The 27,096-nt window shown below is 46.9% G+C and overlaps 2 protein-coding genes across 7 annotated transcripts in view; both read left to right on the top strand.

The window, feature by feature from the left end:
• The window catches only part of ccdc92 (coiled-coil domain containing 92), a 111,980-nt gene extending 103,990 nt beyond the window's left edge, over positions 1–7,990 (top strand). For both annotated transcript variants that reach the window (XM_064354057.1, XM_064354056.1), the window contains exons 3-4: positions 39–80; positions 6,129–7,990. In XM_064354057.1, coding sequence (XP_064210127.1) covers positions 39–80; positions 6,129–6,952 — 866 coding nt within the window. In that variant the 3' untranslated portion in view covers positions 6,953–7,990. The remainder of the gene's footprint in view (positions 1–38; positions 81–6,128) is intronic.
• Positions 7,991–13,894: 5,904 nt separating this feature from the next.
• Positions 13,895–27,096, top strand: part of dtx1 (deltex 1, E3 ubiquitin ligase) — a 54,433-nt gene continuing 41,231 nt past the window's right edge. Inside the window, exons 1-5 of one of the 5 annotated variants that reach the window (XM_064354065.1) lie at positions 13,895–14,215; positions 14,926–15,159; positions 15,264–15,330; positions 15,990–16,059; positions 16,377–17,122. In XM_064354065.1, coding sequence (XP_064210135.1) covers positions 16,861–17,122 — 262 coding nt within the window. In that variant the 5' untranslated portion in view covers positions 13,895–14,215; positions 14,926–15,159; positions 15,264–15,330; positions 15,990–16,059; positions 16,377–16,860. Of the gene's footprint in view, positions 14,216–14,237; positions 14,342–14,925; positions 15,331–15,989; positions 16,060–16,376; positions 17,123–27,096 lie in introns of those variants that run through there. The other 4 variants (XM_064354062.1, XM_064354063.1, XM_064354061.1 and 1 more) reach the window with 4 other exon arrangements.

Genomic DNA, 27,096 nt, shown 5'->3' on the forward strand with positions numbered 1-27,096 from the left:
TATTGGCTGTCTGTAAGCGTCCTCTCTCTCCCTCACAGATCTGACGTACGAGCTGACAGTGAGGAGCTCTGAAGACACGGGTAAGACTAGCTGCCAGTCCTTCTGTCTGGCCCTGCTAGAACACACATCACTCCACACACACTGTGCCACCTGTTAGTTTCGTGTGAGTGTGTGTGTGTGTGTGTGTATGAGTGAGAGTTGTGCATTTGTTAATGTGAATGTTTGCATGTGAACTTGTATTTGTACATGCAAGCGTGTGCGTGCATGTGTGTGTGTGTGTGTCTGTGCGGAGCAGAAGTCATCATCGACCCCTGATGGACAACAAAGAGACTGTGTGTATTCTCACTGGTACACTCCAGTGTCCGTTTTCCGTAGAGAAGCTCTGCTGAGGGTGTTGACAGAAACGCTATCGCTTGACTCTTGTGATGTGTGGCCGCTCCCGATCGTATGGGGTGGTCGTTGAGGAAATGGCTTAATTGCGCACATTTCAGTAATGATTTCGCATAAAGGGGATTGGTCAGATGGCTCGCGTAATGGGATCGGTGTTATTGCAGCGGGCCACTGCTCGCTGATCAGAGATGACGACATCTTGGAAGGCTTTCTCGCTCGCTGCTGGCCAGCCCCGTGGGGGCCTTCACTAATCCAGCCACTGCTTTTCTGGAACGTTCTCAGCTTTTCCGTTCTATCTGTACCGCTTTATCACCAACGACAAGCACTCCGTTCTGCTTGCTCTCCCTTCGCATTAACTCTTACACCGGTCGGTCGTAATTACATTCCAGTCCAGGGGAGGAGGTGCACGTTCAGCTCCAGGTTCTGAATTTAATGGGAATCGATTATTTTATTCCTGGAGATGAGATCAATTAATTATTCAGGTTGGAACCGATCGCAGTTCTGATGCACGCGCCCCATTGACGATGCTTTAATCCCCAAAGCCAAGTGCGTTTGTCACTCCTCAAAAAACTGAAGCCAAAAGAAAATCTAACCAATGCGCACTGCGAAGAAACATTACTTTCTCCCCCCCGCATTTACTATATTAAATTTAAACAGATTGTTGTATTTTTGGCCACTCAACAGTAGCCTGTAATGTAATTGACTTTATCCTGGAGCACTTGGCCTTGGACTTGTAGACATTGTAAGATTTATCAGGGATGTTTGTCCACATGGTGCAATGCCAGTATAGTTGATGGAGGACGGCTCAGGGGAGAAAGGAGCCAATAAGAAAGCATGAGAACTACAGGTACGTGGGTAACAACGTACCAGTTTGGGCAGAGACATTATTATTTTGTTGGCTAAAAGGCTCTCATTCAAACCACAAATATACTGTTTATGGTGAGCTGTGTTTTCACTGCTTCAAGTTAAGAACCTTGCTCGTGGGTACACTGGCAGTGCTTCACCTGAGCTTTGAACTTCAAGTCCAAGCATACAGGAGTCACAAGTACATTGCACAAGTACGTGTTTAAATCACAGTGCACTGCTATGCCTGTAGATCGGTGCATATGAGCGGAGGGGCGGTTGGGAGTTGATGAGCTGAGGTGGGGCGCGGAGTGTGGGGCGCGGGCGCGGGCGCGGGGGTGGGCGCGGGCGGGGCGGGGCGTGGGGCCTGGTTTTTAAGTGTAACAGCCTGTCGGCGGTGGTGAGAGAGGGATTTATGGGATCTCGGTTCTGTGAAATCTAATTCCGCCGCTGAGCCTCTGATCCCGGGAAAGGCTGGCTCAGGCTCAGGCTCAGGCGCTGGCGCTGCCATATTGTTCTCTGCAGGTCTGGAGCCATGCCTGCCGTAGGCCACGTAGCGCTGAGCAGCGAAAAATGCGCCGCGTCTTCACAGTATCTGTATTTTAAAAGCCTTTCGTGCTGTTGATATAGTATTCACATCATCCGTCTGCAATATTCACTTACTTTTTCACAGTGTCGGTGTTCTGAAAGCCTTTTATGCTGCTATGCTTTCGGTATTCACATTATCCGTCTCCAGTATTGACTTTATCAGTCTTTAAAAGGACTTTCAGCGGGGTTTTTGTTTTTATTTTTCCTCATTACCTTCTCGATGTGAAGCATTTCGATTATGATATTCACATTCTCCTACTGAAGGGATTCTCGGTAACTGTAATCTTAATTCCGTTTTTCATTGTATTCTTGAAATTTAGAACATTTTCATTTTGAAATTCACAGTATTTGACTTCAGAAGGACTCTCTATTGACCACTATTTTGTTTATTAATTTTCTTCACAATAGATTTAAAAAAATGTAGATCTGCATTAGCAGTTTGTGCCAACACAAAAGAGAATGGCCAGGCCTTGGAAAGGCTATTAATGTTGAACTTTGTGTGGAAAAAAAGCAGCTTCCCAGAACAGCGCAGCATAAATAAGGTCTGTACTCACACACTGAGACAGGAAGTCTGGACACAATGAGGAGAGCCTTAAAAAGCTGTGGCCCTGCAGACAGCGGGGCCGTAAATAAGATGGCCGGCCAGCCGCGGGGCCCGAGGCTCCTGGCCCCGGACTGAGAAGCCACGGAGGGTTCCGCCCGTAGCCTGGTAACGAGGTGTCGCCCCAGGAGGCTCACGGGGGACCCGCCGAGTCGGGGGTGGGTGTGGAGAGGGGAGTGGGGAGAGGGGAGGGGGAGTGGGTAGGGGTGAAGGGGGGCAGGAGCCTTCTTTTCTCACGGCCCCCAAGAATTTACAGAACACCGCCCACCGCGTAACCATGGACACGCGACATAAATAAGCGGAGCCCCAGTTCCGAGGCGAGGGCGAGGCGGCGTTGAGTGACCGTGTGAAAACCACAGCGGGTGACGCACCCAGCTCCCAGTACAGTGACAGGTACACGCTGTTATTTAGTCACACACAGGATATACAAGCCTGCAGCATCCAGGTCCAGCCATTCAAAGCAGCATCCAGTTCCATTAGTTAACCATTTGTTACATTACCTAACATTCATTTATTCAGAGCCTTCACCTGATTTGTATGAGTAGTAGTGCTAGTGCTAGTAGTGCATTCACAAACTTGAGTGTTCCTGTATGCAACTGAAGTACTAATACAAATGACATCATCACAAGCCTTTGAAAAAATTCCACAGCTTGAACTAGTAAAAAGGTAGGAGTGTTAGGAGTGGGGATAGGAGGGGAACCTTTAAGCAGAGGTGGGCCTCAGTCATGAGCTCTGGTCTTGCAGTTGAACCTTAGGAGGTCTGGCAAGCTGAAATCCGCAATGAGGCCTGTGCCAGAAAAGAGAGGAAAAGCCTATTGTCTGAAGGTGATGGCAGACCCAAGATATTGAATGCAGAGAGGAAAGAGGCAGGGGCCAAGTACAGACCCTTGGGTTACACCCAAAATTCATATACACTCATTTGTGAAAGTGTATTTAAGTTACTTACGTGTTGTGTGAACAGGAAGCAGCCGCTGAACTGACCCACATGAGTATGTGATTAGCCTTCACCGTCCCTCTCCACTTGACCTTAAACGGCATCATCACCAGCCGTGCTTAAGCAGTCCATCCCTATATATAGTGAATGGGCCATTAGTGTCTAGTCAGTGTCTCTGCAGATTCATAAAAACAAAGGAGGATGCATTCTGAAGGACAGAGCAAATTGCAGGACATTTCCCCCAGTAGAGCTGGCTTGATGTTTGACTTCCACTTTCTCCACTTGAATTAATTTAACATAAAGAAAATTGAATTGATTTTAGGATTCTAACTGATGTAACGTTTCTCCGGCTACGTGTGCAGTAGCATTTGTACCAGCTTGTAAAGCTGAGGATAATGGTGTCAGCTCCTGGCTGCGTGTGTGTTGAGCACGTTGTCATGCGGTGTTCATGCCAGGGATGCTAAGGATCAGGTTAGCGCGGGACAGCACGCAGGGAGCACCGCTGCAAATTGGATTACGCGACTCCGCACTAATGCACGGTCTGCAGCCTACTTAGCGCCAGAGAGCCGTCCCGCCCCAGCCGGGCCGGGGAGCAGAGGAGGGCCCCCTGCTCCGGGCCGGCAGACTATCGGCAAGACTGACGCCGCAACCAGAGAAAACCTTACCGATCGCCCCTGAAAGTTACCGGACAGAAGCACTCAGGACCCACGTGACGCTCCTCTTTTTTTAATGTGTGTGCAGTTTCAAAGGCTAATGCGAGATATTAGCTGTACTGGCGCGTTCCGTCAGCTACAGCATGAATTATTTAATGACGGAAATCTTTGGCTTCAGTACTGGCTATATTGAGGGGTCTGGTTCGGAGCACTTGGAGAGAGATTAGCATACTGTGAGATATCACCTATGACCTGGCGCCAAATCGCAGGTTTGGTGGGTGGCTGTTTGATGGGTGCATGGGCGGGTTGGGAGGGGGGGGGTTGTTCGGTTTAGGAGTGGGAGAAGCGTTCAAGGTCAGAGAAGTTGACGGGCGAGTTGTTCCACGTTCGATATCGATCGGGGCTGAAACAGGAGCCGCCTCCCAGCCCCTGGCCTGCGAGCACGCTCTCCCTCAGCCTGCTTATGAAGCCCTGACCCCCCCTACCCCCCAGCTCTCCCCTCCCTGCACTCATGCAGGCTGTGTGCAGATAACTCAATTATCTGCTGCAGTCCTCAGGGAGTGGCCTCTTCTACAGCACGACCGTGGGCGTTGTGATGAAAGTGTGAGTGTACGTGCATCTCGACCGTTTGCTTGAATGATGTCATAAATGTGAGTGGACATGCGTGTTTGTGCCTTCCATGTGTGTGCCTGCTTGCCTGCCTGCCTGCCTCTCTGTGCATAAGTGTGTGTGTGTATGTACATACGCACGCGTGTGTACATGCAAAGCCTACCTGCCTGTCTCTTGGTCTGTGTGTGTGTGTATGTGTGTGTGTGTGTGTGTACATGTGCCTGTCTTGTCTGTCTGACTGTGTGAAAGTGTGTCATGAAATGTATATTTAACCCTCTCACTATAACTGAGAGAGGAATCATTTTATGCAGTTTATATGGGTTGCTCTTCTAGTACAGCAGAGGTATTGCTGTCTTTCCTCAGCACACGTGTGTGGTTAAAGGGTTAAAGTGCTTTTCTGTAGAAAGAGAATGCTCTGTAGACATGAGTGCCCTGACCACGCCCGTGTGTGGAGCGAGCCGCAGGCCAGGGCGTGGGGGACCGCCAGGGTAGGGGGAGGGGGGGCACCGTGCTCTGCCGTGGAGCCTCCGTCACACTCCCCTAATGGGGTCTGCCTCCCAGACCCCCACCACGCAGGGGACCATCGCCCCCCCTCTCCCAGACCCCCACCACGCAGGGGACCATCGCCCCCCTCCAGACCCCACCACACAGGGGACCATCGCCCCCTCTCCCAGACCCCCACCACGCAGGGGACCATCGCCCCCCCCTCTCCCAGACCCCCACCACACAGGGGACCATCGCCCCCCCTCTCCCAGACCCCCACCACGCAGGGGACCATCGCCCCCCCTCTCCCAGACCCCCACCACACAGGGGACCATCCCCCCCTCTCCCAGACCCCCACCACCAGGGGACCCTCGCCCCCCCTCTCCCAGACCCCCGCCACACAGGGGACCATCGCCCTCCCAGACCCCGGCCCACATGGATCATCCCTTACGGCCATTTTGACACTAGCCCTGTCTGTGATCACATCTAATAATGCAAACGTCTAATACGATTCTGACTGTGCAGTACCACGGAGGTCTAGACTGACGTAAATCAGATCCACCTGTTAAATGGCAAAAGGCCTGCGCTGGTCCCAGCATACCAGGAGGGAATGGAATGATCTCTGTGAAGCAGGCTGGTCATTAGGACCGGTCATTCGCCCAGTCAGGCCCGGCTGCTGGGTCAAAGTGGCTTAACGAAATTACAGGAGTAATTCTGTCTCTGGTCGTTTTGCGTGGGTGGGTGGGGTATGGGGTGAGTGTACTGCTATCCCAGTCTGACCAAACCTCTTCCTCCTCTGTGTGTGTGTGTGTGTGTCTGTATGTGTGTGTGCGTGTGTGTGTCTGTATGTGTGCGTGCGTGCGTGTGTGCCTGCATGCGTGTATGTGTGTTTGTATATGTGTGTGTGCGTATGTGTGTGTGTGTGTGTGTGTGTGTGTGTGTCTGTATGTGTGTGTGTGTGTATGTGTGTGTGTGTGTGTGTGTGTCTGTATGTGTGTGTGTGTGTATGTGTGTGTCTCATGTGCAGATGACGGGGAGGCGCGCTGCAGGGAGCTGCGTCAGAAGTGCGAGGAGCTGGAGGAGCAGCTGAAGGCCAAGGAGGAGGAGAACGCCGAGCTCCTGAGGGAGCTGGAGCAGAAGAACGCCATGATCTCGGTGCTGGAGAACACCATCAAGGAGCGGGAGAAGAAGTACCTGGAGGAGCTGAAGATGAAGAGCCACAAGCTGGCCGTGCTGTCGGGCGAGCTGGAGCAGAGGGCCAGCACCATCGCCTACCTCACCTCCCAGCTGCACGCCACCAAGAAGAGGCTGCTGGCCGGGAGCTCCTCGGAGACCAGCCCCAACGTCAGCCCCGTCAGCTCCTACAAGCCGTCGCCGCCGCCCACCAAGGAGCGGCAGCAGCAGGCGCAGCCGGACACGCCGCGCCGGCGCATGAAGAAGAGCCTGTCGCAGCCGCTGCACTCGGAGTACGCCGAGCTGTACCGCCTGGGCGCCGACGGGCGCCGGCTGGTCCTGCGCGAGCCCGTGGACGCCATGCCCGACCCCACGCCCTTCCTGCAGGCGCGCGAGATGGCCGCCGAGGCCCAGGCGCCGCGGGAGCGGCCGGCCGTCATCCCGCCCATCGCCTGCGAGCGCCCGCCCCCCGCCTCCTCCGCCAGCCCGCGCCACAGCCCCGCCCGCGACCGAGACCGCGACCGCGACCGCCAGCACCGGACCCACGTGGGCGTGGCCCACCGCATCCACCACGTGGCCCCGCCCCCCGCCCCGCCGGAGCTGGAGACGCTGGCCGTCGACCAGGTGAGCGCCGACAAGGTGGTGAGGAAGCGCTCGGGCGCCGACAGAACAGTGTGACTGACGGCCCCGAGCCCCGCCCACGAGCCCAGGCCCCGCCCCCGCAAGCTGCTTTATATGCAACACTCGGACGAGCAAAGAGAACCGACCGGAAACGGACACCAGTTTGGAAAAGAAAGACACTTTTGTTCACGTTCCTCCTTAAAGACTTGTTTTCCCGTGTAGAAAAGGACCGAGCATGCCAAATCCCCCCCTTTCGTTTATCCTTTTCGTTCTTTCCCAACCCATGTGACTTTATCCATCCCACTTCCTGTTTTGCTTGGTCTTTAAGCGAACCCTTACTGACACGATGCAAAAAATAAATAATCACAGCCAAATGTCAGCATTATTGCCTGCTAATTTGATGCACTCCGGATACATGCACATATTCATGAATGCCACAGCAAAACCATATCACCATATCTCATCCTGCAGTGAACCCCGGTCTATGGCTCAGTCCACTCATATAGCGTAGGTCTCAATAACTCTGCGTAGGAACTTACAGCCACATGTTAACCAAGTGTTTACTAATTAAACTTGTTCTTCTCAAATGTTTTTTTTTTCCTCTCTCTTCCTCTAATCTCAATGCATATACTGTACTATAGGACAGGATCCCAGGTCTGTGAATAATTTAACTGAATCGGTGACAAAGCCTTCCCAGCAGCTGCAGTGTGTGTGTGTGTGTGTGTGTGTGTGTGTGTGTGTGTGTGAGAGAGAGACTGAGTGAGTATGAGTGTATGTGTGCACGTGCGAGTGCACGCATTCCTGTGTGTTTGTATGTACATGTGAGGGTGTGTGTTCGTGTGTGTATATGGAAGTGAGAGACTCTGTGCATGCATGCGAGCGTGTGTCTGTAGATGTGTCTGTATGTGAGTGGTACAGGACTGACGAAATGTCAAGGCTGAGGCAAGGGCATTTTTGTGACCATATTAATATATTTGTTTCTTTTTGATTTTGTAATACATCCTGTAACATATAAAAAATGGCAACGTATTGTGTTTCAATTTGTTTGTTCAAATGTATTGACAGAGAACCAAATACACATTTTAAAAAAACAATTTTAACTTTTGTTTATGCACTTTTTCTATGGTTTTATCTCACATGCAATGTTTAGCCTCCCAGTGCTCCGGACACATTGTAATCCACACACTGTTGCACTGAACACCTCTTACGGCATGGCCATGCTAACTGGTTTATAACAGAACCTTCTATCGTGATGGACTGACTTTTATTCCTCTTTCTACTGTATTTCACCTGTGCACCCTTCTTAGTCTCTATCCCTCTATTTCTCTGTCTTTTTCTTTCTCTGTCCTCTTTTTGTTTCTGTCCCCTCCTCTTTGTATTTCTCTCTTCTTTGTCGCTCTTTCTTCCTCCCTACCTCTCTCTCTCTCTCTCTCTCTCTCTCATACACACAGATGCAGAATGCTGTTAGTAGAAGTGAGTTCTAAAGCAGCACATTTTGCTTTTGTGCTCTTTATTGTGTCCCATTTATCATTATTAATATTCTGCTCACTATGGTGCTCAGTTTTGAAGCAGGCCACCTGTTCCCAGGGAGCTCAGCGGTGAAGTTGGTACTTGATGGATACCTTATAGCCAAGCAGAAATAGCATGCTTCATTTCATTGTGGTGGGGTGGGGGGCTTGTTTCTATACAGGCAATCGCAAAGAGGCTACCGGGATAGTTTAATATTAGAGATGATCTGCATTGGTATGGTGGAGCCCAGCTATCTGCGGTCTTTGCTTCAGTGACTGAGAAAAATAAAAAGCCTGAAGGCCTCATTTAAGTGCGTGTGGTTTGTTCCTTGTCTGCCTGTTGACAAAAAGCAAAGATGTATGTGATCTCAGCTAATTCGCTTGTGCATTTTTCAGAACGCAACCACATTCAGAGGCCACAAATCAGGTATGGGTTAGATATTAAATTTGGAGGGCACTGAGTTAAAACAGATGTAATAAATAATAATAATTTGATTCTCACAGTAGTATAAGACGAACAGCATATACAGGCTTATATGCAGGCTTTGTGAAGGCATGAAACAACGCTTGGGCGATTCCCAATCATCAGCCTCAGCTGTGCCATCGAGACTGGCACTGTCCGTGGTGCTGAAAGTGTTCCAGGTTGAAAAAGACCTCAGCATCTAACAGCGGCCAGACATCATTCTCCACTCCTCCCCCACCGCTCCCTGGGTCTCAGTGACGCTACAACATAAGCTGTAAGTTCAGCGTCTCAAATTTCTGTGGTGAAATTACCGAGAGAAGCTGCAGCTGCCTCACCACATCCTTCCTTTACCTAATTATTCATGTTGTGTTGTATAACTGTTATACAAGGAAAGCAAGTATGCAACGTGTGTCAGTTTGTGCTGTCAGGAACAAGGCCAGCCTCAATGTTGTCCACATAGACCAAGGGAAAAGAGAAAATCTGACGTATATGAAAACTCGCAAAACAATTTTAAATCAGATGCATAAAAAAGTGTCAAACGCAGTTGTTTCAGAAACTATATTATACGCTTACCAGGGAATAATAACAATAAAAGTAATAATAAATATTATTTGTGGTAGAAGTAGTATACTAATATAATATTATGTCTAATGTTGAATGTGCATGTAAATGCATACTATATATTGATTACCTCATGCAGCATCAAGGCCCTTGCTGTGCACACTGTGACTCATTTTAAATTATTTATTTGGTAATCTGACATCAAACACACTGGCCAAACAAAGCAACTGTAATAATCCACCGCTGGTTGTTAGCGTTGATGGGCTTCAGAGTCACTTGCTCCGCCACACGTTCAGTCACAAACAACCCTGGAAAATGGCAGAAGGTCATGACCCGTTCCAGAACAAAGGCTTACCCCTTTAATTATGTATGCCCTTCTGGCTCTTAGCTGGTGTCAGAACCAGTGACTACTTTTGACTACATGTGCTGTTCCTGGAGTCTTGGTACCCTGACAGCCTGAGGCACTTTGTCGCCCCCTGGGCTGCTGGAGATGTACTACAACGCAGCGGCCATTTTCAGCGTCCATAAGGTCTACAATTCCTTAGCATATAAAAATGCAAAACTTTCTGTAGGGACTCATTTGAGCCTAACCACCCACATATATTCTGGGAGTAACTTAAGTGGTATAAGATTATGCTTATGTCAAACAATCTTCTGACAAGGCATGCATAGTCTTGCCTGCCACCTGCTGAAATTACGGAAGGAAAAATATGTTTCTTTTTTACTTGACCTTTATTTTACCAGATCTAAATTTTGTTTTGCAGTACGGTGATGACCTGGACAATCAATTAAGGCAGAGAATGCAAGGGATTGTGGAGCCAATCATAGGCAATGATTAGATTGCCAGATGTAAATAGTCTGTTTTTGTGGTAATATAACCGGGCTTTGGCACCGCAACTCTTTCAAAATGTAATATGGGATTATTAATGATTACAGTAAGTCAAGACCTTGGTTTAATGACTAGGCTTCTTCAGCACAGTGCCCCTGTTGCTGTGCTTGGGCATTGCATTTCTGTCCTGGTCCAGAGGGAAGAGTGCCCCCTGCTGACCAACCAACACCTTTTCTAGAAGCAATTTGTTTTCCCAGAAGGTCTCCTATCCAAGCAGTGATCAAACTCACACCTTGCCATGCGAAGGGTACAGGGTGGCATATTGTTTCTTGTAGTGTCTTAACAGTCTACCTGGTAAATTCAGATCTAATCTGAATCTACACACATACAACTTGGCCTCTGGTATATTTTTTCACATTCATTATTTTGTATGAAAAAAAGAACCTCTTGTCTTTCGTCTTTCGCCAGTGGCCACTTGGGAGCATCAGACTCTTGAATTATAATCTTTTATTTTGTTTTAATTTAATTTTTATGGACTGCCCAGATATCAGTAGTATTTTATACATCCCAATCCCTGTTATTATTATTATTATTATTATTATTACATAGGTTCTCAGAACTGGAATTAAGAAACACAACATTTTGCTACTCCATGAACACGAGTGCATAAGGTGGTTGTCCCACATTCAACTGTCCACTAGATAAACCTACATTATGAGATATTGCGTTCTTTGTCTACAATTTGCCTGATATACCTTAGGTGCATAAAAGACATTTATCCAGTAGATGATTTTTGAGCTCTACAGAGCCCTGAATCTGCAGCTATCTAATCATGATATGCACCATTACATTACAGCATTTTGCTGAGTCTCTTAACCAGAGAAATTTACAGAATTTCATTTTTGCATAAATTGAATTCGTGCTGATATTTACGGAATAAATTCAGGTTTGACAGCAGTGACTGGAAATTGAACCCACAACTTTTTGAGGCCAGTTATTTTTGTATGTCATCGTCACCAAAATCATGCATAGAAATGTCTTCAAGAATTATAAAATTAAAATAACATGCACTTCTCGGAGAATAAAACATTGTTATATTTTAATTTTATATTCCGGTTCCTTCAAAACCTATCATGAAAGTATCTGTAGCAGGTGACCAACTGCGGTACATTCCCGAACTGCAGCCTGAGCATTTCTCACACTGTACTGTTTAAATGGGGTGATTTCTTGGTGTTTCGTGTTTGCGACAGAGAAATCTACTAATTATCATAGAGACATGTCACCCCCAGCACAGACTAGCTAGTAACGTTTTTGGCATGAGACACACTTCCAGGTTCTGTCTCACGCTCTCATGCGACTCACACACATCTCATGCCAAATAAAAAATCGCTCCGTGGTTGAACAAATTATGTTGGCGTATTAGCTCGCTGGACAAATTGAGATTAGTTCATGAACATTACAGAGAGACTGTAGATTGGTGGAAAGAACGATCGCACCCCTCGGCTCCCGCCAGCCCCGCTGTTACGATTGTTGAAAATTACCCTAAATTACTGAAAATGTTTATTGTTATCAGCAAAACGGTCAGTTTCATTCTATGATTGCGTTGCGGACCAATGATGACCCATATTTTACCTTAAAAACGTAAGATAGAGAAAACAGCAACGGATTGGGAAGTATTGCTGTACTGAGAACCAGATTATGACTGATAATCATTTTTATTTGCAATGCAAGAGCCTAATCCACAGATTGCTTGTTAGAGTCCATAATCTATATATAATAATAATTATAATGTAAATAGTATGAAGGGTAGGGGTTTTCATTAAAAACCTGTCTCAAATAGACTCGCCGGTCCCTGCATGGTAGCCTAAATAGTCTACTGACACTAGATGTCGCTATACCACAAGTAGATCTTCGATTCAATCGTCGCACTCTTGGCAATAAACATTCATTACTCCTAGTCCAAATCGTAAAATTTTAGGTGGCTTATTTAATGGTGTTATTGTTGTTGTTTTATAGCGCAGATGATATAGTGTGAAAGTTCTCATTCCTGACATACATCCATATATTGTGTCATGTACAGTCAAAGGAGCAGGTGTAAAGTTATAATGTTAAAATATATATGTTTAACTTCATTATGAAATATGAGTCCATCAGTTGGTTTAGATCATTATAATGTATTTTTTTTAGTTCTGATTAAAAAAAGTTTCATGTATAATTATTCACTTTTCTCTAAAGGCTGTGGTTGGTGAATATACTGTATGTATGCATTTGTATCTGACTCTGGTCATATAATAGCAGTGGCATAAATGCAGATGCATAATGAAAAATTAAATAACACAATGAACATTATTTAGTCACCAGCTCATGGTCATATATGAACCAGTGAAAAATATTCTACTGTTGATATAGAGGTGGTCTGGTAAACTTGAGTTTTAAACTCTAGAATAAGACTGATGCAAGTAGCCCAAAGTCAAGTCCATCAATTTCCATTCCAAACCAGTGGTTCTCAAGTTAGGTTCTGAGATCCCTGTGTATGCTGGTTTTTGTTCCAACCACAATTGCAAACCCAGAATTTTAACAAGCTGTTCATTTTTCTAAATAGCTCTTTTCGTGGTTAGAATGATTATTTATTATTTATCTTAAGTCACATTCTGTCAAAAATGTATATGCATGCCAAGAAGAATAACACCCCATGTTCACTTTATGATTATTGTGCTATATTGCAAACCATTACATTAAAAAGTAACTAGATACTATAACTGATCAAATTAAAGACACGTGTTCAAGCTCTTTCATATTTCTTTTCCTTAAACATATTAACACAATGTAGGCTTGGCTTGTTATCATGTGCTTTGTCTTTGAATGCTTCATTATCTACCAGATAGTTCGTTTTAGTGACCAGGTGGCCATACTTTCACCAGTTAGGAGCCTATTGATTCACCTCAGTTAGTTCTGATCATTTGATTAGTAAAAACATTTGCCTATATTTTGAAATTTGAAAAGGATAAATAATCCCTCTAAACAGGAAAAGAGTAATTAAGGGAAATGAACAGCTTGTTGAAATTCTGGGATTGCAATTGTATTTGGAACGAAAACCAGCATACACGGGTGGAGGGGAGATGACGAGAATTTTCATTGCCATGCATGGCGGATACATTAAAAAAAAAAAGGAATAAATTGCATGAAATTGTAAACAGCAGTTTTACCAAGACCATTGTATTCCCTTGAAAAAAAAGAAAAATATTGAAACACAATATTGGCATTCACATTGGCACTCAATTGTGGATTTGTGGGGGGAAATCTCATGTCCGTACCATATGTTGAATGGGTTTTAACGCTAAATGATTTTTACTTTGGCTCGAATCTAATTTGTCTTCTACCAGAGCCAAGCAGTGGTCGCAGAAACCGAGACCATTCTTTTCAGTAACTTGCGAAGCAAAGTAGTGTCGTGAAGCGCAACAGTCAGCCGTGCCTGGGTGATATGTATGGATGCAATAAGCATAACATGCGGCGTATAACACAAATGGCTCAATATCAACAGCTGAAAACAGGCTGTGTACAGGTTGCAGTGCCGGTGACTTCACCTAGTCACGTGATGTAACCGCCATGTTGGTTCACACCAAATTGATTTCGAACAGGTGCAGCAATTTCGCTTCGAAGTGAAGCAATGAAATGTGTTCGAGTTGCTGATGTGCTCCTAATAGTTGCATTAAGCTTTTTATATGCGCCCATTTTCCAGATCGTTATGAGGCTGTAAGAAAAAAGCAAACCCGGACTTGAAGTCCTTTGATCCATTATCTATTTATCAATTCCACATCCACTGTTATTGTTGATGACTTTGTATCCAGAACTGATTCACAATCAACATGAATGTACACACGCGCGCGCGCTGGAGATAACTGCAGGTACAAATAATTATATAAATGAACAACAAGCGATTGACTCATCAGAAATGCAAGGTAAGGATAGTTTTTTTAAACGAATGTATGTGCATTTCCCCCCTGTCTGGTTATGCACACGCATCGCAGGGTTAAGCGGCGTTACGAGGGGGCGTGTGATAGTGTGCAGCGGCAATTTAAGGCAAAGTGAGATTGAACTGTTTTCTCGTCCCCTTTCTTTGATAGAATACTCTGATCAAACAGTATAATTATCTCTTATGATATAAAAGTGTTTATCAATATAGCCAGCTTTTTGGTAAACCAGCGTTATGGGGGGTCCCGAGCCCAGTAAATTGTAATAGGAGGCTACGAGATAGGCTTCCTTTCCTTTTTCACTGAAACCTTGTCTCTGGTGTTTTTGTTGAGAAGCCGACAGAGCTGCAAGAGCAACAGCGTTGTGCATTTCTGAAACATCGCTCATTTATGCGCTCCGTGCAATTTATTTCATTAGTTATATTTGGCACCAAGATGATTGAAAGTAAAAAGGCTAGAATGGCAACCCTGCATTGTTATGATGTAATGACAGCCGAATGAAACATTAGGTTAGATTTACATCAATATTGCTAGAGCTAGCTAAACTGTCGATTTCGTTTTATTTCTGGCTACGTAGACCGTCAAATTGTAACGAATGATACAGGTTTTCATCTCTGTAACATGTATGGAGATTGGAAATTGAGTCGGTAGCTTACGAACGGTAGTGATGTTTTTCTTATCTTTTTTTCTATTCGCAGACACCTAGGTGAATCCCGACCTTCGTGCGTAAATTTTTAAGAACCTGTTTGGACGAAATCGCTACAATATGGGCAGGCTATCACACTGGAAGAACAGACGGGCGTTGAATTAAAACGTACCAGCGAATAAAAAACGACTATGCCTATTATATGCTGGAAATATTATAACTGGGGCATGTTTTTCTCTTTTCATATCTGGATAGCAGATTGCGAGGTCTGGTAAACACACAGAAGGTACGCGGGAGTATGGCAAATTCTTGGAAATAACACGGGGGGCAGACCAATTCCGGATGCAATCAATCCACACAACTACCATTTTCTTTTATATTTTAAATAAGATTGGATGGAGGGGGCGAGAAGACAAGCTCGGGATGTACTACAGTAGGAGAAGAGGAGCAATTATTTGTAAGTGGAGCTTTGTTAAATAGTATGCTCATGGAAAATTGCTGATCGAATTTCATTATGAGAAGGAAAGGGGGTACATATAATCGCACCTAGCGGACCAGGAATGGTTTGGCTGGAGCAACACAATAACCTGCGATTCTTTGTTGTTACAGGTTTGTGTGGTCGAGCGAAAATACTGTACGTGGCGTTCAGTCTTTTCAATAGAGTTCGCAACCTATTGTGTGCAACGTCGGCTTTTTTTAGTAGCCTATGCCTTAAAAAATCAGCAGCGGTTTTCAACGAGTTCAGTATGGAGTTGATTAAAATAGGAAATAAGCAATGCTATTTTGTAAGAGTAAGATATTACTATATACATTGCATATAAATGTAAGTCCATACGTGCTCTGAAAAAATAGTGAAAATATGGAGCGCGCTAAGGGGCATATAACCACCTAATTTGAAAATTGGAGGCTTCTACATTTGAATGCATTCTATTGTCTATTTAAGTGTCTTGGAGAAAAATATGGAGAAAGAATGATATATTTGCCCCATCATCATTTCTGCGTGGTAATGTGGCTGTAGCTTATTCTCATGCTATTACGTAGGGTCGATTTAGCTGGTGTGACAAAATACAGTAAGCGGAGAGCGAGTGTGATGTGTTTATGTGATCATTCCATCAGAGCCTCCTATAATTGTGGAAGGGTCATCACTGTTCAAGCCGCCTGCATAAGAAATTCCCACCTTTACATGGTAAAATTAATCTCTTGCATGTTAGAGCACAATGCCAAGAAACCTCTGAAGGACATTTTTTAAAAATGAAAATATATGTTTAAAAAAAGGCAAATGTATTTCTGTCTGTTTTTCTGTTGTTGCTTTCAGTGTTTATGGAAGGTAATATGGTGACATCTATGATCAATTTGCCATAGTCTTCATTTGTCTTGGGAGATATTTGAGGATGGTAAATTCATTTATTCCTGTTCAGCACAGTACCAAAATATTTAATGAACTTTCAACTTTGCTGTACAGCTTTTCTCTCACACTTGCGTGTATCTTTTCGCCTGACCCAGGAGAGTGAAACCAACGTGCATCGGGGAGTTTTCGTGTGGAGGAGGTGAAGGCTGGGCTTCTGCTTGGAGACAACCCCCAGCAGCTGAAGACCGCTGGGACAGTGTTCTTCGTCGCTATCACCAGCAGCAGCGGGAGAAAGCACTTCAAAGTTCAGTCGGCCTCACCGTTAGCTATGTTCCCTGGGCTGAGAGGCACTCACACTTTCAGACTTTGACGAACGTGTTATTTTAGATGCTGTGATGCGTGTGTGTGTCAGAGGGCAGCGATAACGGAAGCTAAGCACGGAGCGCCACTGGACTGGGAATCCTCGGATCCTGGAATTTTGAACGGGAGACCCCATCAAAGTGGTTGGAGGCTTTTCCAGGACCTGTTGTTTTCTGACCTTGCGCTGTTGGGGTAATTCAAGGACAGTTTATTTCCCCCCCCCCTCTCTGTGGAGTTTTTGGGCGTCTGCTCGTGGCGCGCGGCAGCGGTTCGGGGGACATGATGGCGAGGCCGGGCTCCGGCGTGATGGTCTCGGTGAACGGGCTGGGGTACCCCCCGCAGAACCTGGCGCGGGTGGTGGTGTGGGAGTGGCTGAACGAGCACGGGCGCTGGCGGCCCTACAGTGCCGCCGTGTGCCACCACATCGAGAACGTGCTGAAGGGCGACGCGCGTGGCACGGTGGTGCTGGGACAGGTCGACGCCCAGCTGGCCCCTTACATCATCGACCTGCAGTCCATGCATCAGTTCCGCCAGGACACAGGTAGGGCTGCCTCAGGCCTCCATAACTTCCGCATTCATCCTTAACTTTGACAACCAATTACATTTGGTTGTCAAAGTTAAGGATGTATTTTTGACTGTATTGTTTCTTGAGAAACATGGTGAGTATGTGCTACACTCTGCCTGTGTAGCAAAAAAAAAAACACGTTTTTGTAAGCTAAAGTTAAGGACTTGCCGCTTTTCTGTTTTATTGAGAACAGCTTGGCGTTTAGAGCGATCAAAAAGGTTTAAAGGGTTTCATTCATATTTAATCGCGTACTCCGATGCGTTTGTTTTGTCTAGCCTTCCCAGACATTTGTAGAGCTCGGGAGTTGAATTACAAGGTCAACGGGAGAGCGAGGCGAGTGAGCCTTAGTCGAGCGAGCGGCGCGTTAGCGGCAGTAAAAGCCGGGGGAGCCGGAGGACGTTGGAGCCGAAGGCCCCGCGCGCCAGGGATTATCAGCGAGCGCATTTATTCTCCTGTCCGCTTCTGCGGCAGCATCTGCCGCGGGGCTCGCCGCCAAGCCCAGATTTATGGACGACCGAGGGAAAGGCGCGCGCCCTCGCTGTACGCCTGTCTGCTTTTATTAAAAAAAGAAAATCTGCATGTTCAACTTTTCTTTTTGCCTCATTAACAAAGAAAACCGAGAAGTTCTGCAGATTCCACTGACAGTCCGCAGATTGTGAGTGTTAGTTCGGGCCCTGTGGGGTCCGGTTTGTGTTGCTGCATTCATTTTCCGATGTCATTTCCCCACCCCCCAACCCCCCGCCCCCCGCTGTCGTGTCATAAGTACACTCTGCTCCGTTCAGACTGTACAGGACCTGGATGGAATTTAAGGTAATGCGGGTTGGTAGTATTACTGTGATGGAAAGAGAGGCAAATTTACTGCTGGTTTATTGTCAGGCATGGGGCCCTGATGCCTGGTAGCAGTAAGTGGAGCTTTCCACCGTAGAGAAAATACTCTCCCAGGCACATGACTCCCGCAAAGGAGAAGAACAGTAGATCTTTATCTCTTGCAGGTAATCCCAGCACTGCAAGTTCTTGATTTTTTGAGTTACTTCATTTTACGGTCAGGCTACGGGGTCCTGTAATTCGTGTTGGTAAAAAAAAAACAGAAAATAGTAAAATGTTATTAGAAATGTTTTTGGGTCAGCGGTTTTTTTATGACAGATGAACAGCAACAGAGATTTTTCATTCTGTGCAATGTTTCCTTGTAAGATTTATATGTCAAATGGAAATGCAGACATAGGCAAGGTCTCTGAACCCCACATCAGCGACTGTTCCCCTGTGCGTAATACCTACACTGGTTCTAGTTTTCATGTAGCACTCATCGGGTCAGTCATGTGATTTGGTGCTACGGCGTTGCTGAGCGCATCACCGTGTTTTCTCCAGCACTGACTAGTAAAATAAAGCTGTCATCAAAAAAATCACCAATCACTTTTTTTTTTTTTTGTCACACGCATGCTTGAGACGGCCGATGGCTGATCAACAAATGCTGTGACACCTCAACGCATACGCCCTCACACCTCCCCGCCAACAATGGTGAGAATGTTCTAGAGGAAAGCGTCGGAGACTCTGTGTCGGGTACAGTTTTGCCACCTTGACCCGCCTTGCCACCTCGGGGGATGAGATCGATGGGCTCCGAGCCAAGAGAGGGTCACACCGCGACTCCTGACTGCTGTTCTCATAAGGACATGCATGGTGCTACAGCTCCTTCATACAGCACAGCTTTGCTCATTAATATATATGATTAATAAAGGGCAAACCCAAGATGTTTTCTCCCTGGGTCTCTTAATTATATCCATGTCAGTTGTGTTGTAAGAGACTAAACGGTGTCACTGACTACTACGATGGAAAATTTCTGTCTTGAAATCTGATGTATTCTTGAAGGTGTTTGTGTAAAATTATTCCTGCTCAGCCTTGAAATCAATTGAAGTAATTAGCAGACATGCTTGTGTCTGCCGAGGGACCTGAGGTGTGTTTGCTTTTGTTGTCGCTGCCGTCGTTATTTGCAGCTGTGAGGTCGCGGCGTCCGTTTCCGCGATTCGTGATCTTTCCGAACGCGCCTCGCTTTCCTCTCAGACCCTACCTGCTCTGTGTCGCGGCTCCTCTGGAAGGGAGTGGGCGGTTTTGGTTATCGAGGGCCCGAGGCGGCAGCCAGCCGCCCACCTGGGGAAGGTGCGGAAGGCCGGCTCGTTTCACCGGTCGTCCCGCGCGGCTCGAGCGAGCATCTCGCCAAACCGCCGCTCGCGTCCCCCCTGACCCCGGTGACCCCTGGGAGGAGGCCCCGTGACCTTAAGGATGAAGCCTTAGGCGCCCGTGGTACCGCCGTGACATTATTCCCCCAGTGCTAGGATTAGGCCGTCTGTGTGCTGCAGTGAGAGGATCGGGGATTGAGAGAGCCGCTCCGCTTTCTTTTAGGGTTCGTACCGCTGTACCGCGGGGGGGGGGCGTATGAATAATGGATTCCTGGCGCTCGCTGGCAGGGGCGCCCAGTCGCGCGGGAGAGCAGGTCTCTCGCTGGGCCTTTGTGCCGGGTGACGCTCGCCATTCAGTCGCCGTGGGTATCGGTACGCGCCCTTGCTTTTACCACGGAGCTCTTAAGCGAACACATTGGCCCCTTTTCAAAGGTTTTTGTTGTATCTTTGTAAGAAATTCTGGCTCTGTGTGTTGCTCTAGATGGCTTTTAAGTACACAAAAGTAAAGAAAGCACCAAGGTGTGCTCAGTACACTGAAGTTGACTGTAAACCTTTTAGGTTTAAATGCCACACTTGAGCCTAAGGAACAAACTGACAAGATGAAAACAAATGCTGGTGGCATTAGGTAATTCAGGCAAATGTGTTGGGGAGCTATCAAGGCAGAAAACTTGTTGGGACATTTTCTGTCTGTCCAAAAGTCCATCTGGTGAGGGGTTTTTTGACCAGAAAGCAAGGCTTTATTTCATCTTGATCAGGCTTGGTCATGAGCAGCATCCTGTCGGTTGGGACTGGGTAGACTAGGGTTACAGTACCTAGCCTGGTTTAGTCCTGCTTCACCAGCACCTCACCCTGTCATCTATCTGTTTGATGCATAGCCAGAAGGACCCAAGGAGAGTCTTAATCTCAGTATTTTCACTGTTTTATCCGCAGCCTAATGCCTTCTCACCCTCCAGCTCCATGACTCCAGTTAGCTTCCCCAATATACAGGAAAAATAATGGAAGTACTGTATAGTGTAGCCCTCCCTTGAGTTTTGACTGCGGTGCTATGCGATCCAAGTTCACTGCCGACCAAACGGCTTTCTTATTAGGTAATGCTCGGAGTCGGTGCCCCTGGCCGATGAAATGGCTCACAGCGGGCGTCTCTCGCTCCCCATCATTAACGTTTGCGCGTCCCCCTCCGACGCGGGCGAGCCTCTCTCCGCGCAGCCCGGCGGGCCGTTAGTCAGCGGCCGTTACCGCGGCTCCACCGTCGCCGCTGACGTTTATCGCTCCTCGCCGTGCAGTTCCGCCGTCCCCCTCTGCCGGGATAAAACTGTCACGGCGCCCGCTGACGAACGGCGTCCCGGGGCCTCGGCAGTCACTCTGCCGAATCCGCCGCTCTCCCGCCCGATCGCGGACGCTTTTTTTTTTTTTTTTTTTTCCTGTTTTTCAGCCCGGCTCTTAACGCACTTATTGATTTCTGTCTCCAAATGAGTCCCGGTGCATCGTCAAAAAAATTAATTAATAAATGCTGCTGAAGTTCAAATGAAGTAAAATTATATTTAAACCGCCTCGCTTCACATCACTCAGGGATGACTTGCGTTCTCGCTCCTGGGAGAAATTATTTTTTCACGTACTCACGAGACAAGAAACAACAGCAGGTTCAAGCGGCTGTTCAACCATGCAAATCAAGAGTTTCATGTATTTTCTCCAATTAAAAAGAAGTTAAGGTGAGAATTGCCTGACCTGCTTATAATTTTACTCATTTGAATCATTTACACAAATGAGTATGGCTTCAGTAGCATCTATGTTGCTTTTTCTTCATGTATTGATTTATTTTTCGTGTTGGCACGGTAAGTCAGTTTGAGCCCTTGTTCATCCGGAGCATCCATATGGTCCCTAGTCCTAAAATGCAGGCGCGAGGTTCGCCAGGAGCCCCCCCGCGCGCTGGTCCTAATCATGGTTTGTTTTCGCCGTGGAGGCGGGGCCGCAGCGGGGCGGGAACGCGGCCCGGGGGTAGCCATGGCGCCCAGCCCGAGGGGACCGCGGGGCTATTTCGATTCGCGCCTCCCTGTAATCTGCGGCGGCGCGCGGTTGCCCGGGCAGCAGCGGCGCTCCCGCTCTGGTCCGAGCGCTGCAGTAAACGCCGCTCGGCGCACGCCCAGGGCGGGGGCCGTATCCAGGGAACAGCCTGAAAGGGAAAACACAGGAAATTCCTCCCACTGCGAGATGGGAAACAGACTTTGAATGGCGTGATGTGTTTGCGCGGTCGGCGGGAATGGGGGAAGTTCTTCCATTCGTTGTTTGTCAGGTTTATGAACTTTGTCGCTATGTGCGTGTAAATAGCATTCGTATACATATGAATGTAATTATCCTAACCTTGAGTATTTTATTTTGCTGGGTCGGTCTGCCTGTGCCTATGTTTGTCTGCCGGTCTCTGTGTAATTATGTCCCTGAAACAAGTTGTCAGTTTCGTTCTGATTTATACTCAAGGAAGACTTGCCCTTGGGATCTGCATCAAGCCTGTTTCAATGGAACTAAACTGCAGTCGGTTTGTGCGTGTGTGTGTTTGATTGAGCATGTGCGTGTGTCTGTCTGTGTTTGTTTGTGTGTGTGTGTATTTGTGTGTGTGTCTATGCGTATGTGTGTGTGTATTTGTTTGTGTGTGTGTGTGTTTGTTTGTGTGTGTGTGTGTGTGTGTGTCTGTCTGTCTGTCTGTGTTCATGTGTTTGTGTGTGTGCCTGTGTGTGTTTGTGCGTGTGTGTATTTATGTGTGTGTGTGTGTGTATCTATGTTTGTGTGTGTGTGTATGCGTGTGTGTTTGTGCGTCAGTGCCTGTGTGATTGTTGGCTTTGAACAGTCCAGTGCTTCGGAGCAGCGGGCCGGTACATTGTGGGCTCCTGTCCAGGCGGCATTGATCCGTTCCCGCCCCCAGGGGTGTGTTTGAGCCTCAAAGGCCTGTTGCGCCCGCTACCACCACAACAGCGCTGTCCAATCAGAATCCCCGTCACACGCAGGCCTCCGTCCGTTTGGTCCAGAGGGGCTCGGTGTGGCACTGGGGACCTCTGTGCTGCTGGACCTTGCCTGTGCTGCGTTGTGTGAAGGAGAACCAGGGAAATGGCCCTCTGGAACAGTCTCACAAAGTCAACAAGAGCAGCTGCCCGCGCTCATCCAGCTATCAGCCAGCCGCTGATGACAGCGCAAACCTGCCTGGGAAAGCGACAGCAGGTCTGTCCCAAGCTTGTCCCACAGAAGCAGAGAGGAACATTCACACATCCTCTGGAGGGGGACCCCTCCCCCCCCCCCATTTAGCCTTTCCAGGAGACCCCGGGCTGCCAGCTGATAAACTCCCCTAATGAGTGTTCTCGCGCTCTGCGGCCGGCAGGGGAATTCAGCTGCGTGCTCTTCCTCCGCCTCTCGGTTTCGGGTTTTCTGCCCGTGAGAACCCCGTCTCCTCTGACCTGCCCGCGTCGCGGCCGTGGCCCTCGCTGAGTAATTGCAGCGGGTCGGCCGCCGCTCTCTCCCACTCGCGAAGGAACCGAGAAGAGAGAAGGCGCGAGAGAAGAAGAGCGCTTGTTTTCGTTTGAAGTGCTGAAAACGGGCTGCTTCTCTGAGGAAGGGTTTAGCTGCGTGCGGTGCTCAGAGCTGTGGGCTGGTGTTGGGTCAGTAATGACTCAGTGTTTGTGTGCATACATGTAAGCGTTGGTTTGTTGTGCGTGCGAGAGAACGAGCGTGCGTGTGTGCCTGCACATCGGCGCACGCACATATGGTGACTGTGTGCGTGTGTGCGCGAGTGCGATTGTGCGACTGCGTGTTCGTGGGGAGCCAGGAAGTTTGGTGTAAAAAGGGTGTTTTTTTGGTTTATGGTGGGTGCAGGTGTGGGGATTCAGGCTGTGTACGTGTTTCCTGCCAGGTTCCCCACCGTGTGACTGAGTTTCTTTACACTGCAAGATGCTAAACTCAGTGAACAGAATCTTGACAGAACTCACATGATGGACAGAGAAGGCCAACAAGTCAAGAATTGCCTGAAATTTAAACCATGCCGATCACAACACTCGGATACCCTGGGTTCACAGTCCTTGCAGTAGCTGAGATCTGTAGTCTAAGCCATCGTTTAGAGTACTGTCACCATCGAACTGCAGAGATGGCTCAGAACACAGGACTTAGAGCCACTTTATCCAGCCCAGGCACCTCCCGCCTGAGCACCTAATCTGTTGCCAAAGCAACCCCAACACTCAGCTCCCCACAGCAAAGTAAATGTACCAGCTCACTTCATTCAGTAGCTCTCACTTAATTCCCTTTTCCTTGCATCTAAATGTGTCTGTATATCAGCGTAGACGACGGCTTCACAGGGGTTTTTTCTATTCTATTTCTATTCTTCTTTACCGATGTCGGAATGCTTATTTATGTGTGTACATTGCTCCAACCTCCACTGTCAATTTGTGAGACAGACAAGCACACTCCTCTGACAAATACAATGCCAAGTGCCGCTTCATATTACATTGCAGCTCGTAAATCAGGCTCACTTGGTCATTAGTTGGAGGTCATGTGCAGCTTAACAGGTTGACTCGCAGGTGCTCAGTCGACCAGCAGGGGTCAGTAGTGTGTGATGAGACACCGTCATCCCAGCCGATTGAATTCCTCCTATCCCTTGCCGATGTTGGAGTGAGTTGTGTCACCCTGTGGGGCTGCCAGCTGTAGTGGGCATTGGCACGGTCCGGACTTAATACCAAACTGTGGGGCCCATCCATGCTCAAGAACAATGCCTTAACAGGATGAGCCTCCTAGTTGTCTCCACTCAGCCTCATAGTTTTTGACTAGAGAGATAAAATCCATTAATTGTTTACTAAAACACCACCTCCTGTCATATACATAATAAATGTATATATATGGATTAGCAGTTTACTAATTATGTCCAAGGACAAATTATGTCTGCATGAATTGTAGTCATTAACATCATTTGAACAAAGAAGTTTATGCACAGTAAGAATCTTACCTTTGATAATCTTTTTTTTGTGACCTTAAGATGAACTCACAGTAGTACTAGTTATGGAGGCGATCAATGTGAAACAGATTCTACTGTAAGAATTATAAAGTATGCTGTACATTGTGTACAAGGTTATTGGTATTTGAATGCAGTTATACAACCACTTACAGTGCCATGGAATAGTATTGGCTCCCTTCCTGATTTCGCTAGTATTACATATTTATCACAGTGAATCTTTTCAGATCTTTAGACAAAATGTAATTTAGACTAAGGGAACCTGAGTAAACCCAAAACTCTAAAATTGTTATTTCATTTATTTAATGAAAAAAGTTATCAATCCCAGACAAATTACAAGCACACCATGCCACAATTAAAGGAAATTCTAGAAGATATCAGAAAAAAGTTGTTGAAATACATCTGTCTGGATGTGGTGGCTATGGGACCAAACCACAGTGAGAGCCATTATCTCCAAATGTAAAACACTTGGAACAGTGGTGAATCTTCCCAGGAGTGGCCGGCCTGCCAGAATTTCAAATTTCTTTGACCTGCAGCCATTCTGTGCAGCAAATACACCAATATAGAGGAAATCAAGAAGGCACTGTGTTTTTATGGCTATTTGGATGATTAAAGACAATTTAAGTGCTTAATTCGCATTGTTCACTCCTGCCTTGTGTCATGTACGTTGAGAGCGCTGTACAGCTGTGACAATGATCGGCCATGTCTGTCCTCCGCTGTGACCTTAGACTAATTATCCCACTGACTTTACTGTGTGGACAGGATACAAATATTATTGTGTGCTTTGGTCTGACCTCTGGTCTTAAGACAGGCACTCCTTGCAGTTTATGGTAAGGACTGGCTTCAGAGTCTCCCCCCCTGGACCTCAATTAGCAGGAAATAGGATGGCCTGTTTCCTGGAGAGCGTGACCCCCCCAAACCCTGGGAATAAGAGGAGAAGCCTGTGAAAAGTCCTCTTGGGGTGAGGGGGAGGAAAAGAAGGGAGCAGGAAATTAAGACCCGGGACACACCTCTCCATTGCTGGAGCTGTGCGAACGACAGCTGTGGAGGATGTGATCTTCAGTCCTACACACGAGCGTAAGGCTGCTTCAGGTCATATTTACAGAAATGACTGTCTTACTGTGGCTAACGGGGCAAGCAAGTATAGCATGAGTGGTGTGTGTGCGTGCATGTGCGTGCGGGTGCATGCATGCGTGCATGTGCGTGCCGGTGCATGCATGCGTGCATGTGTGTACGTGCACGTATATGCGTGCCTGCGCTTGTGCAAGTGACAGTGCGATGTATTGAAGGGTCACAAAAGGCCTGGACAGATATCCTGGTGATTGATAGAATGAGGTTAGGCCCATGTTGCAGGAGACACTGGTGTGGAAAGAAGGGAAAGGAGCACTTTCAGACAAGAGGGAAGCGGTTTCAAACGATAGAATGAGGCAGGAACAGTTTCATAGGACAGGAAAGAGAGAAGCAGCTTCACAGGAGAGAGAAGAGAGTATGAGATCAACAGTCCCAGAAAGAGAGAGAGGGAGAGAAAGAAGAGTAGTGAGATGGGTGAGATTTCAGAGAGCCACATTTCTGACAGACTGCATTCTCTAGGGCCCTCAGTGAGATAGCACAAAGACTCGAGGGATTAGGATTTCAAATGCCGGCTCATGTGGCTTGCAACCGAAAAAGGGTTTTCTCGCCGCGTTCGACACGAGCGGCTCCTTTGTCACATTTGCAGCCGAAACGGCACCTCTGATGCGAGCAGGAGGAACAGCCCAAGAGGAACTGCAACACAGCCGTGAAAACATTCTCGCAATGCTGCGGCTGCATTGAGGCTTTTAAAAAGTCCTGTGATGCCTTACCAGCCAAGCTGTGAATATTCTCCAGCCTCATCTGTTACGCAATGAGAAGTATTGGCATACTGTATGTTTCAAATGAGCTATAAAATATTGAGTAATGCATTTGATTATATGGAAGCACAAAATAGTATGAATGCATGTCATTGCTAAATAATACATTTGGTTGGTTATATTCAAATACATTCCAATGAGACTTGAGTGGTGGTGGTATATTTAACAGTGAATATATGTTTATATGAATATATGAAATGCAATTGGAAAAGCAGTTTAAATGTGTTGCACATTTCAAGTAAGTTTATTTCACAAATAAGTCTGTGTTGTTTCTTGATATCGTTGTATGAGTAAACACTGAAAATATCAGAACAGCCTGCCATTGTCGCAAAGAATAACAAATCGGTAATGCCAATATTCTGAATCTCCATATATGGAAAAGCACACATTTCATGGAGGAGATACAGGAATGGCTGCGAGAGGGGGAGACAGTGAGAGAGGGACTGTTTTTACTTCAATGCACAAAACAAAAAAAAATGAAATAAGACAGACATGTGCATATTAGAAGCAAAACAAAAAATATCCACTCACACAGAGACAATGGGGAAAAAAATTGAATAAAACTGAACATTAGATAAATTCTGAGGGGAAAAAAGAATGCATTGCAAAAAAACAAAAACAAATGGAGAACCAGAACATTAACTTAAAACACAAGCACAGAATAGAAAACAAAAACAAACTCCATTTCAGCAAATACCTCCTCTTACCAAGACATCAATATAAAGAAAGAGAGAGAGGGGGGGGGGGAGAAAGATCTTCCCATTGGGGATTGGGTGAGGTGGGTTGGTGGGTCGATTGATTAGATGGGGATATGAAGGAACACTACCAGAGTGAAATCTCCGAAACGAAGACTCAGCCCCCATTTTGGGTTTCTTTTCATCTCTCAGTCCTGACGTGCTCCCCTGCAGG

This window comes from Anguilla rostrata, chromosome 10, assembly GCF_018555375.3.
Source record: "Anguilla rostrata isolate EN2019 chromosome 10, ASM1855537v3, whole genome shotgun sequence".
NCBI classification, from domain to species: Eukaryota; Metazoa; Chordata; class Actinopteri; order Anguilliformes; family Anguillidae; genus Anguilla; species Anguilla rostrata.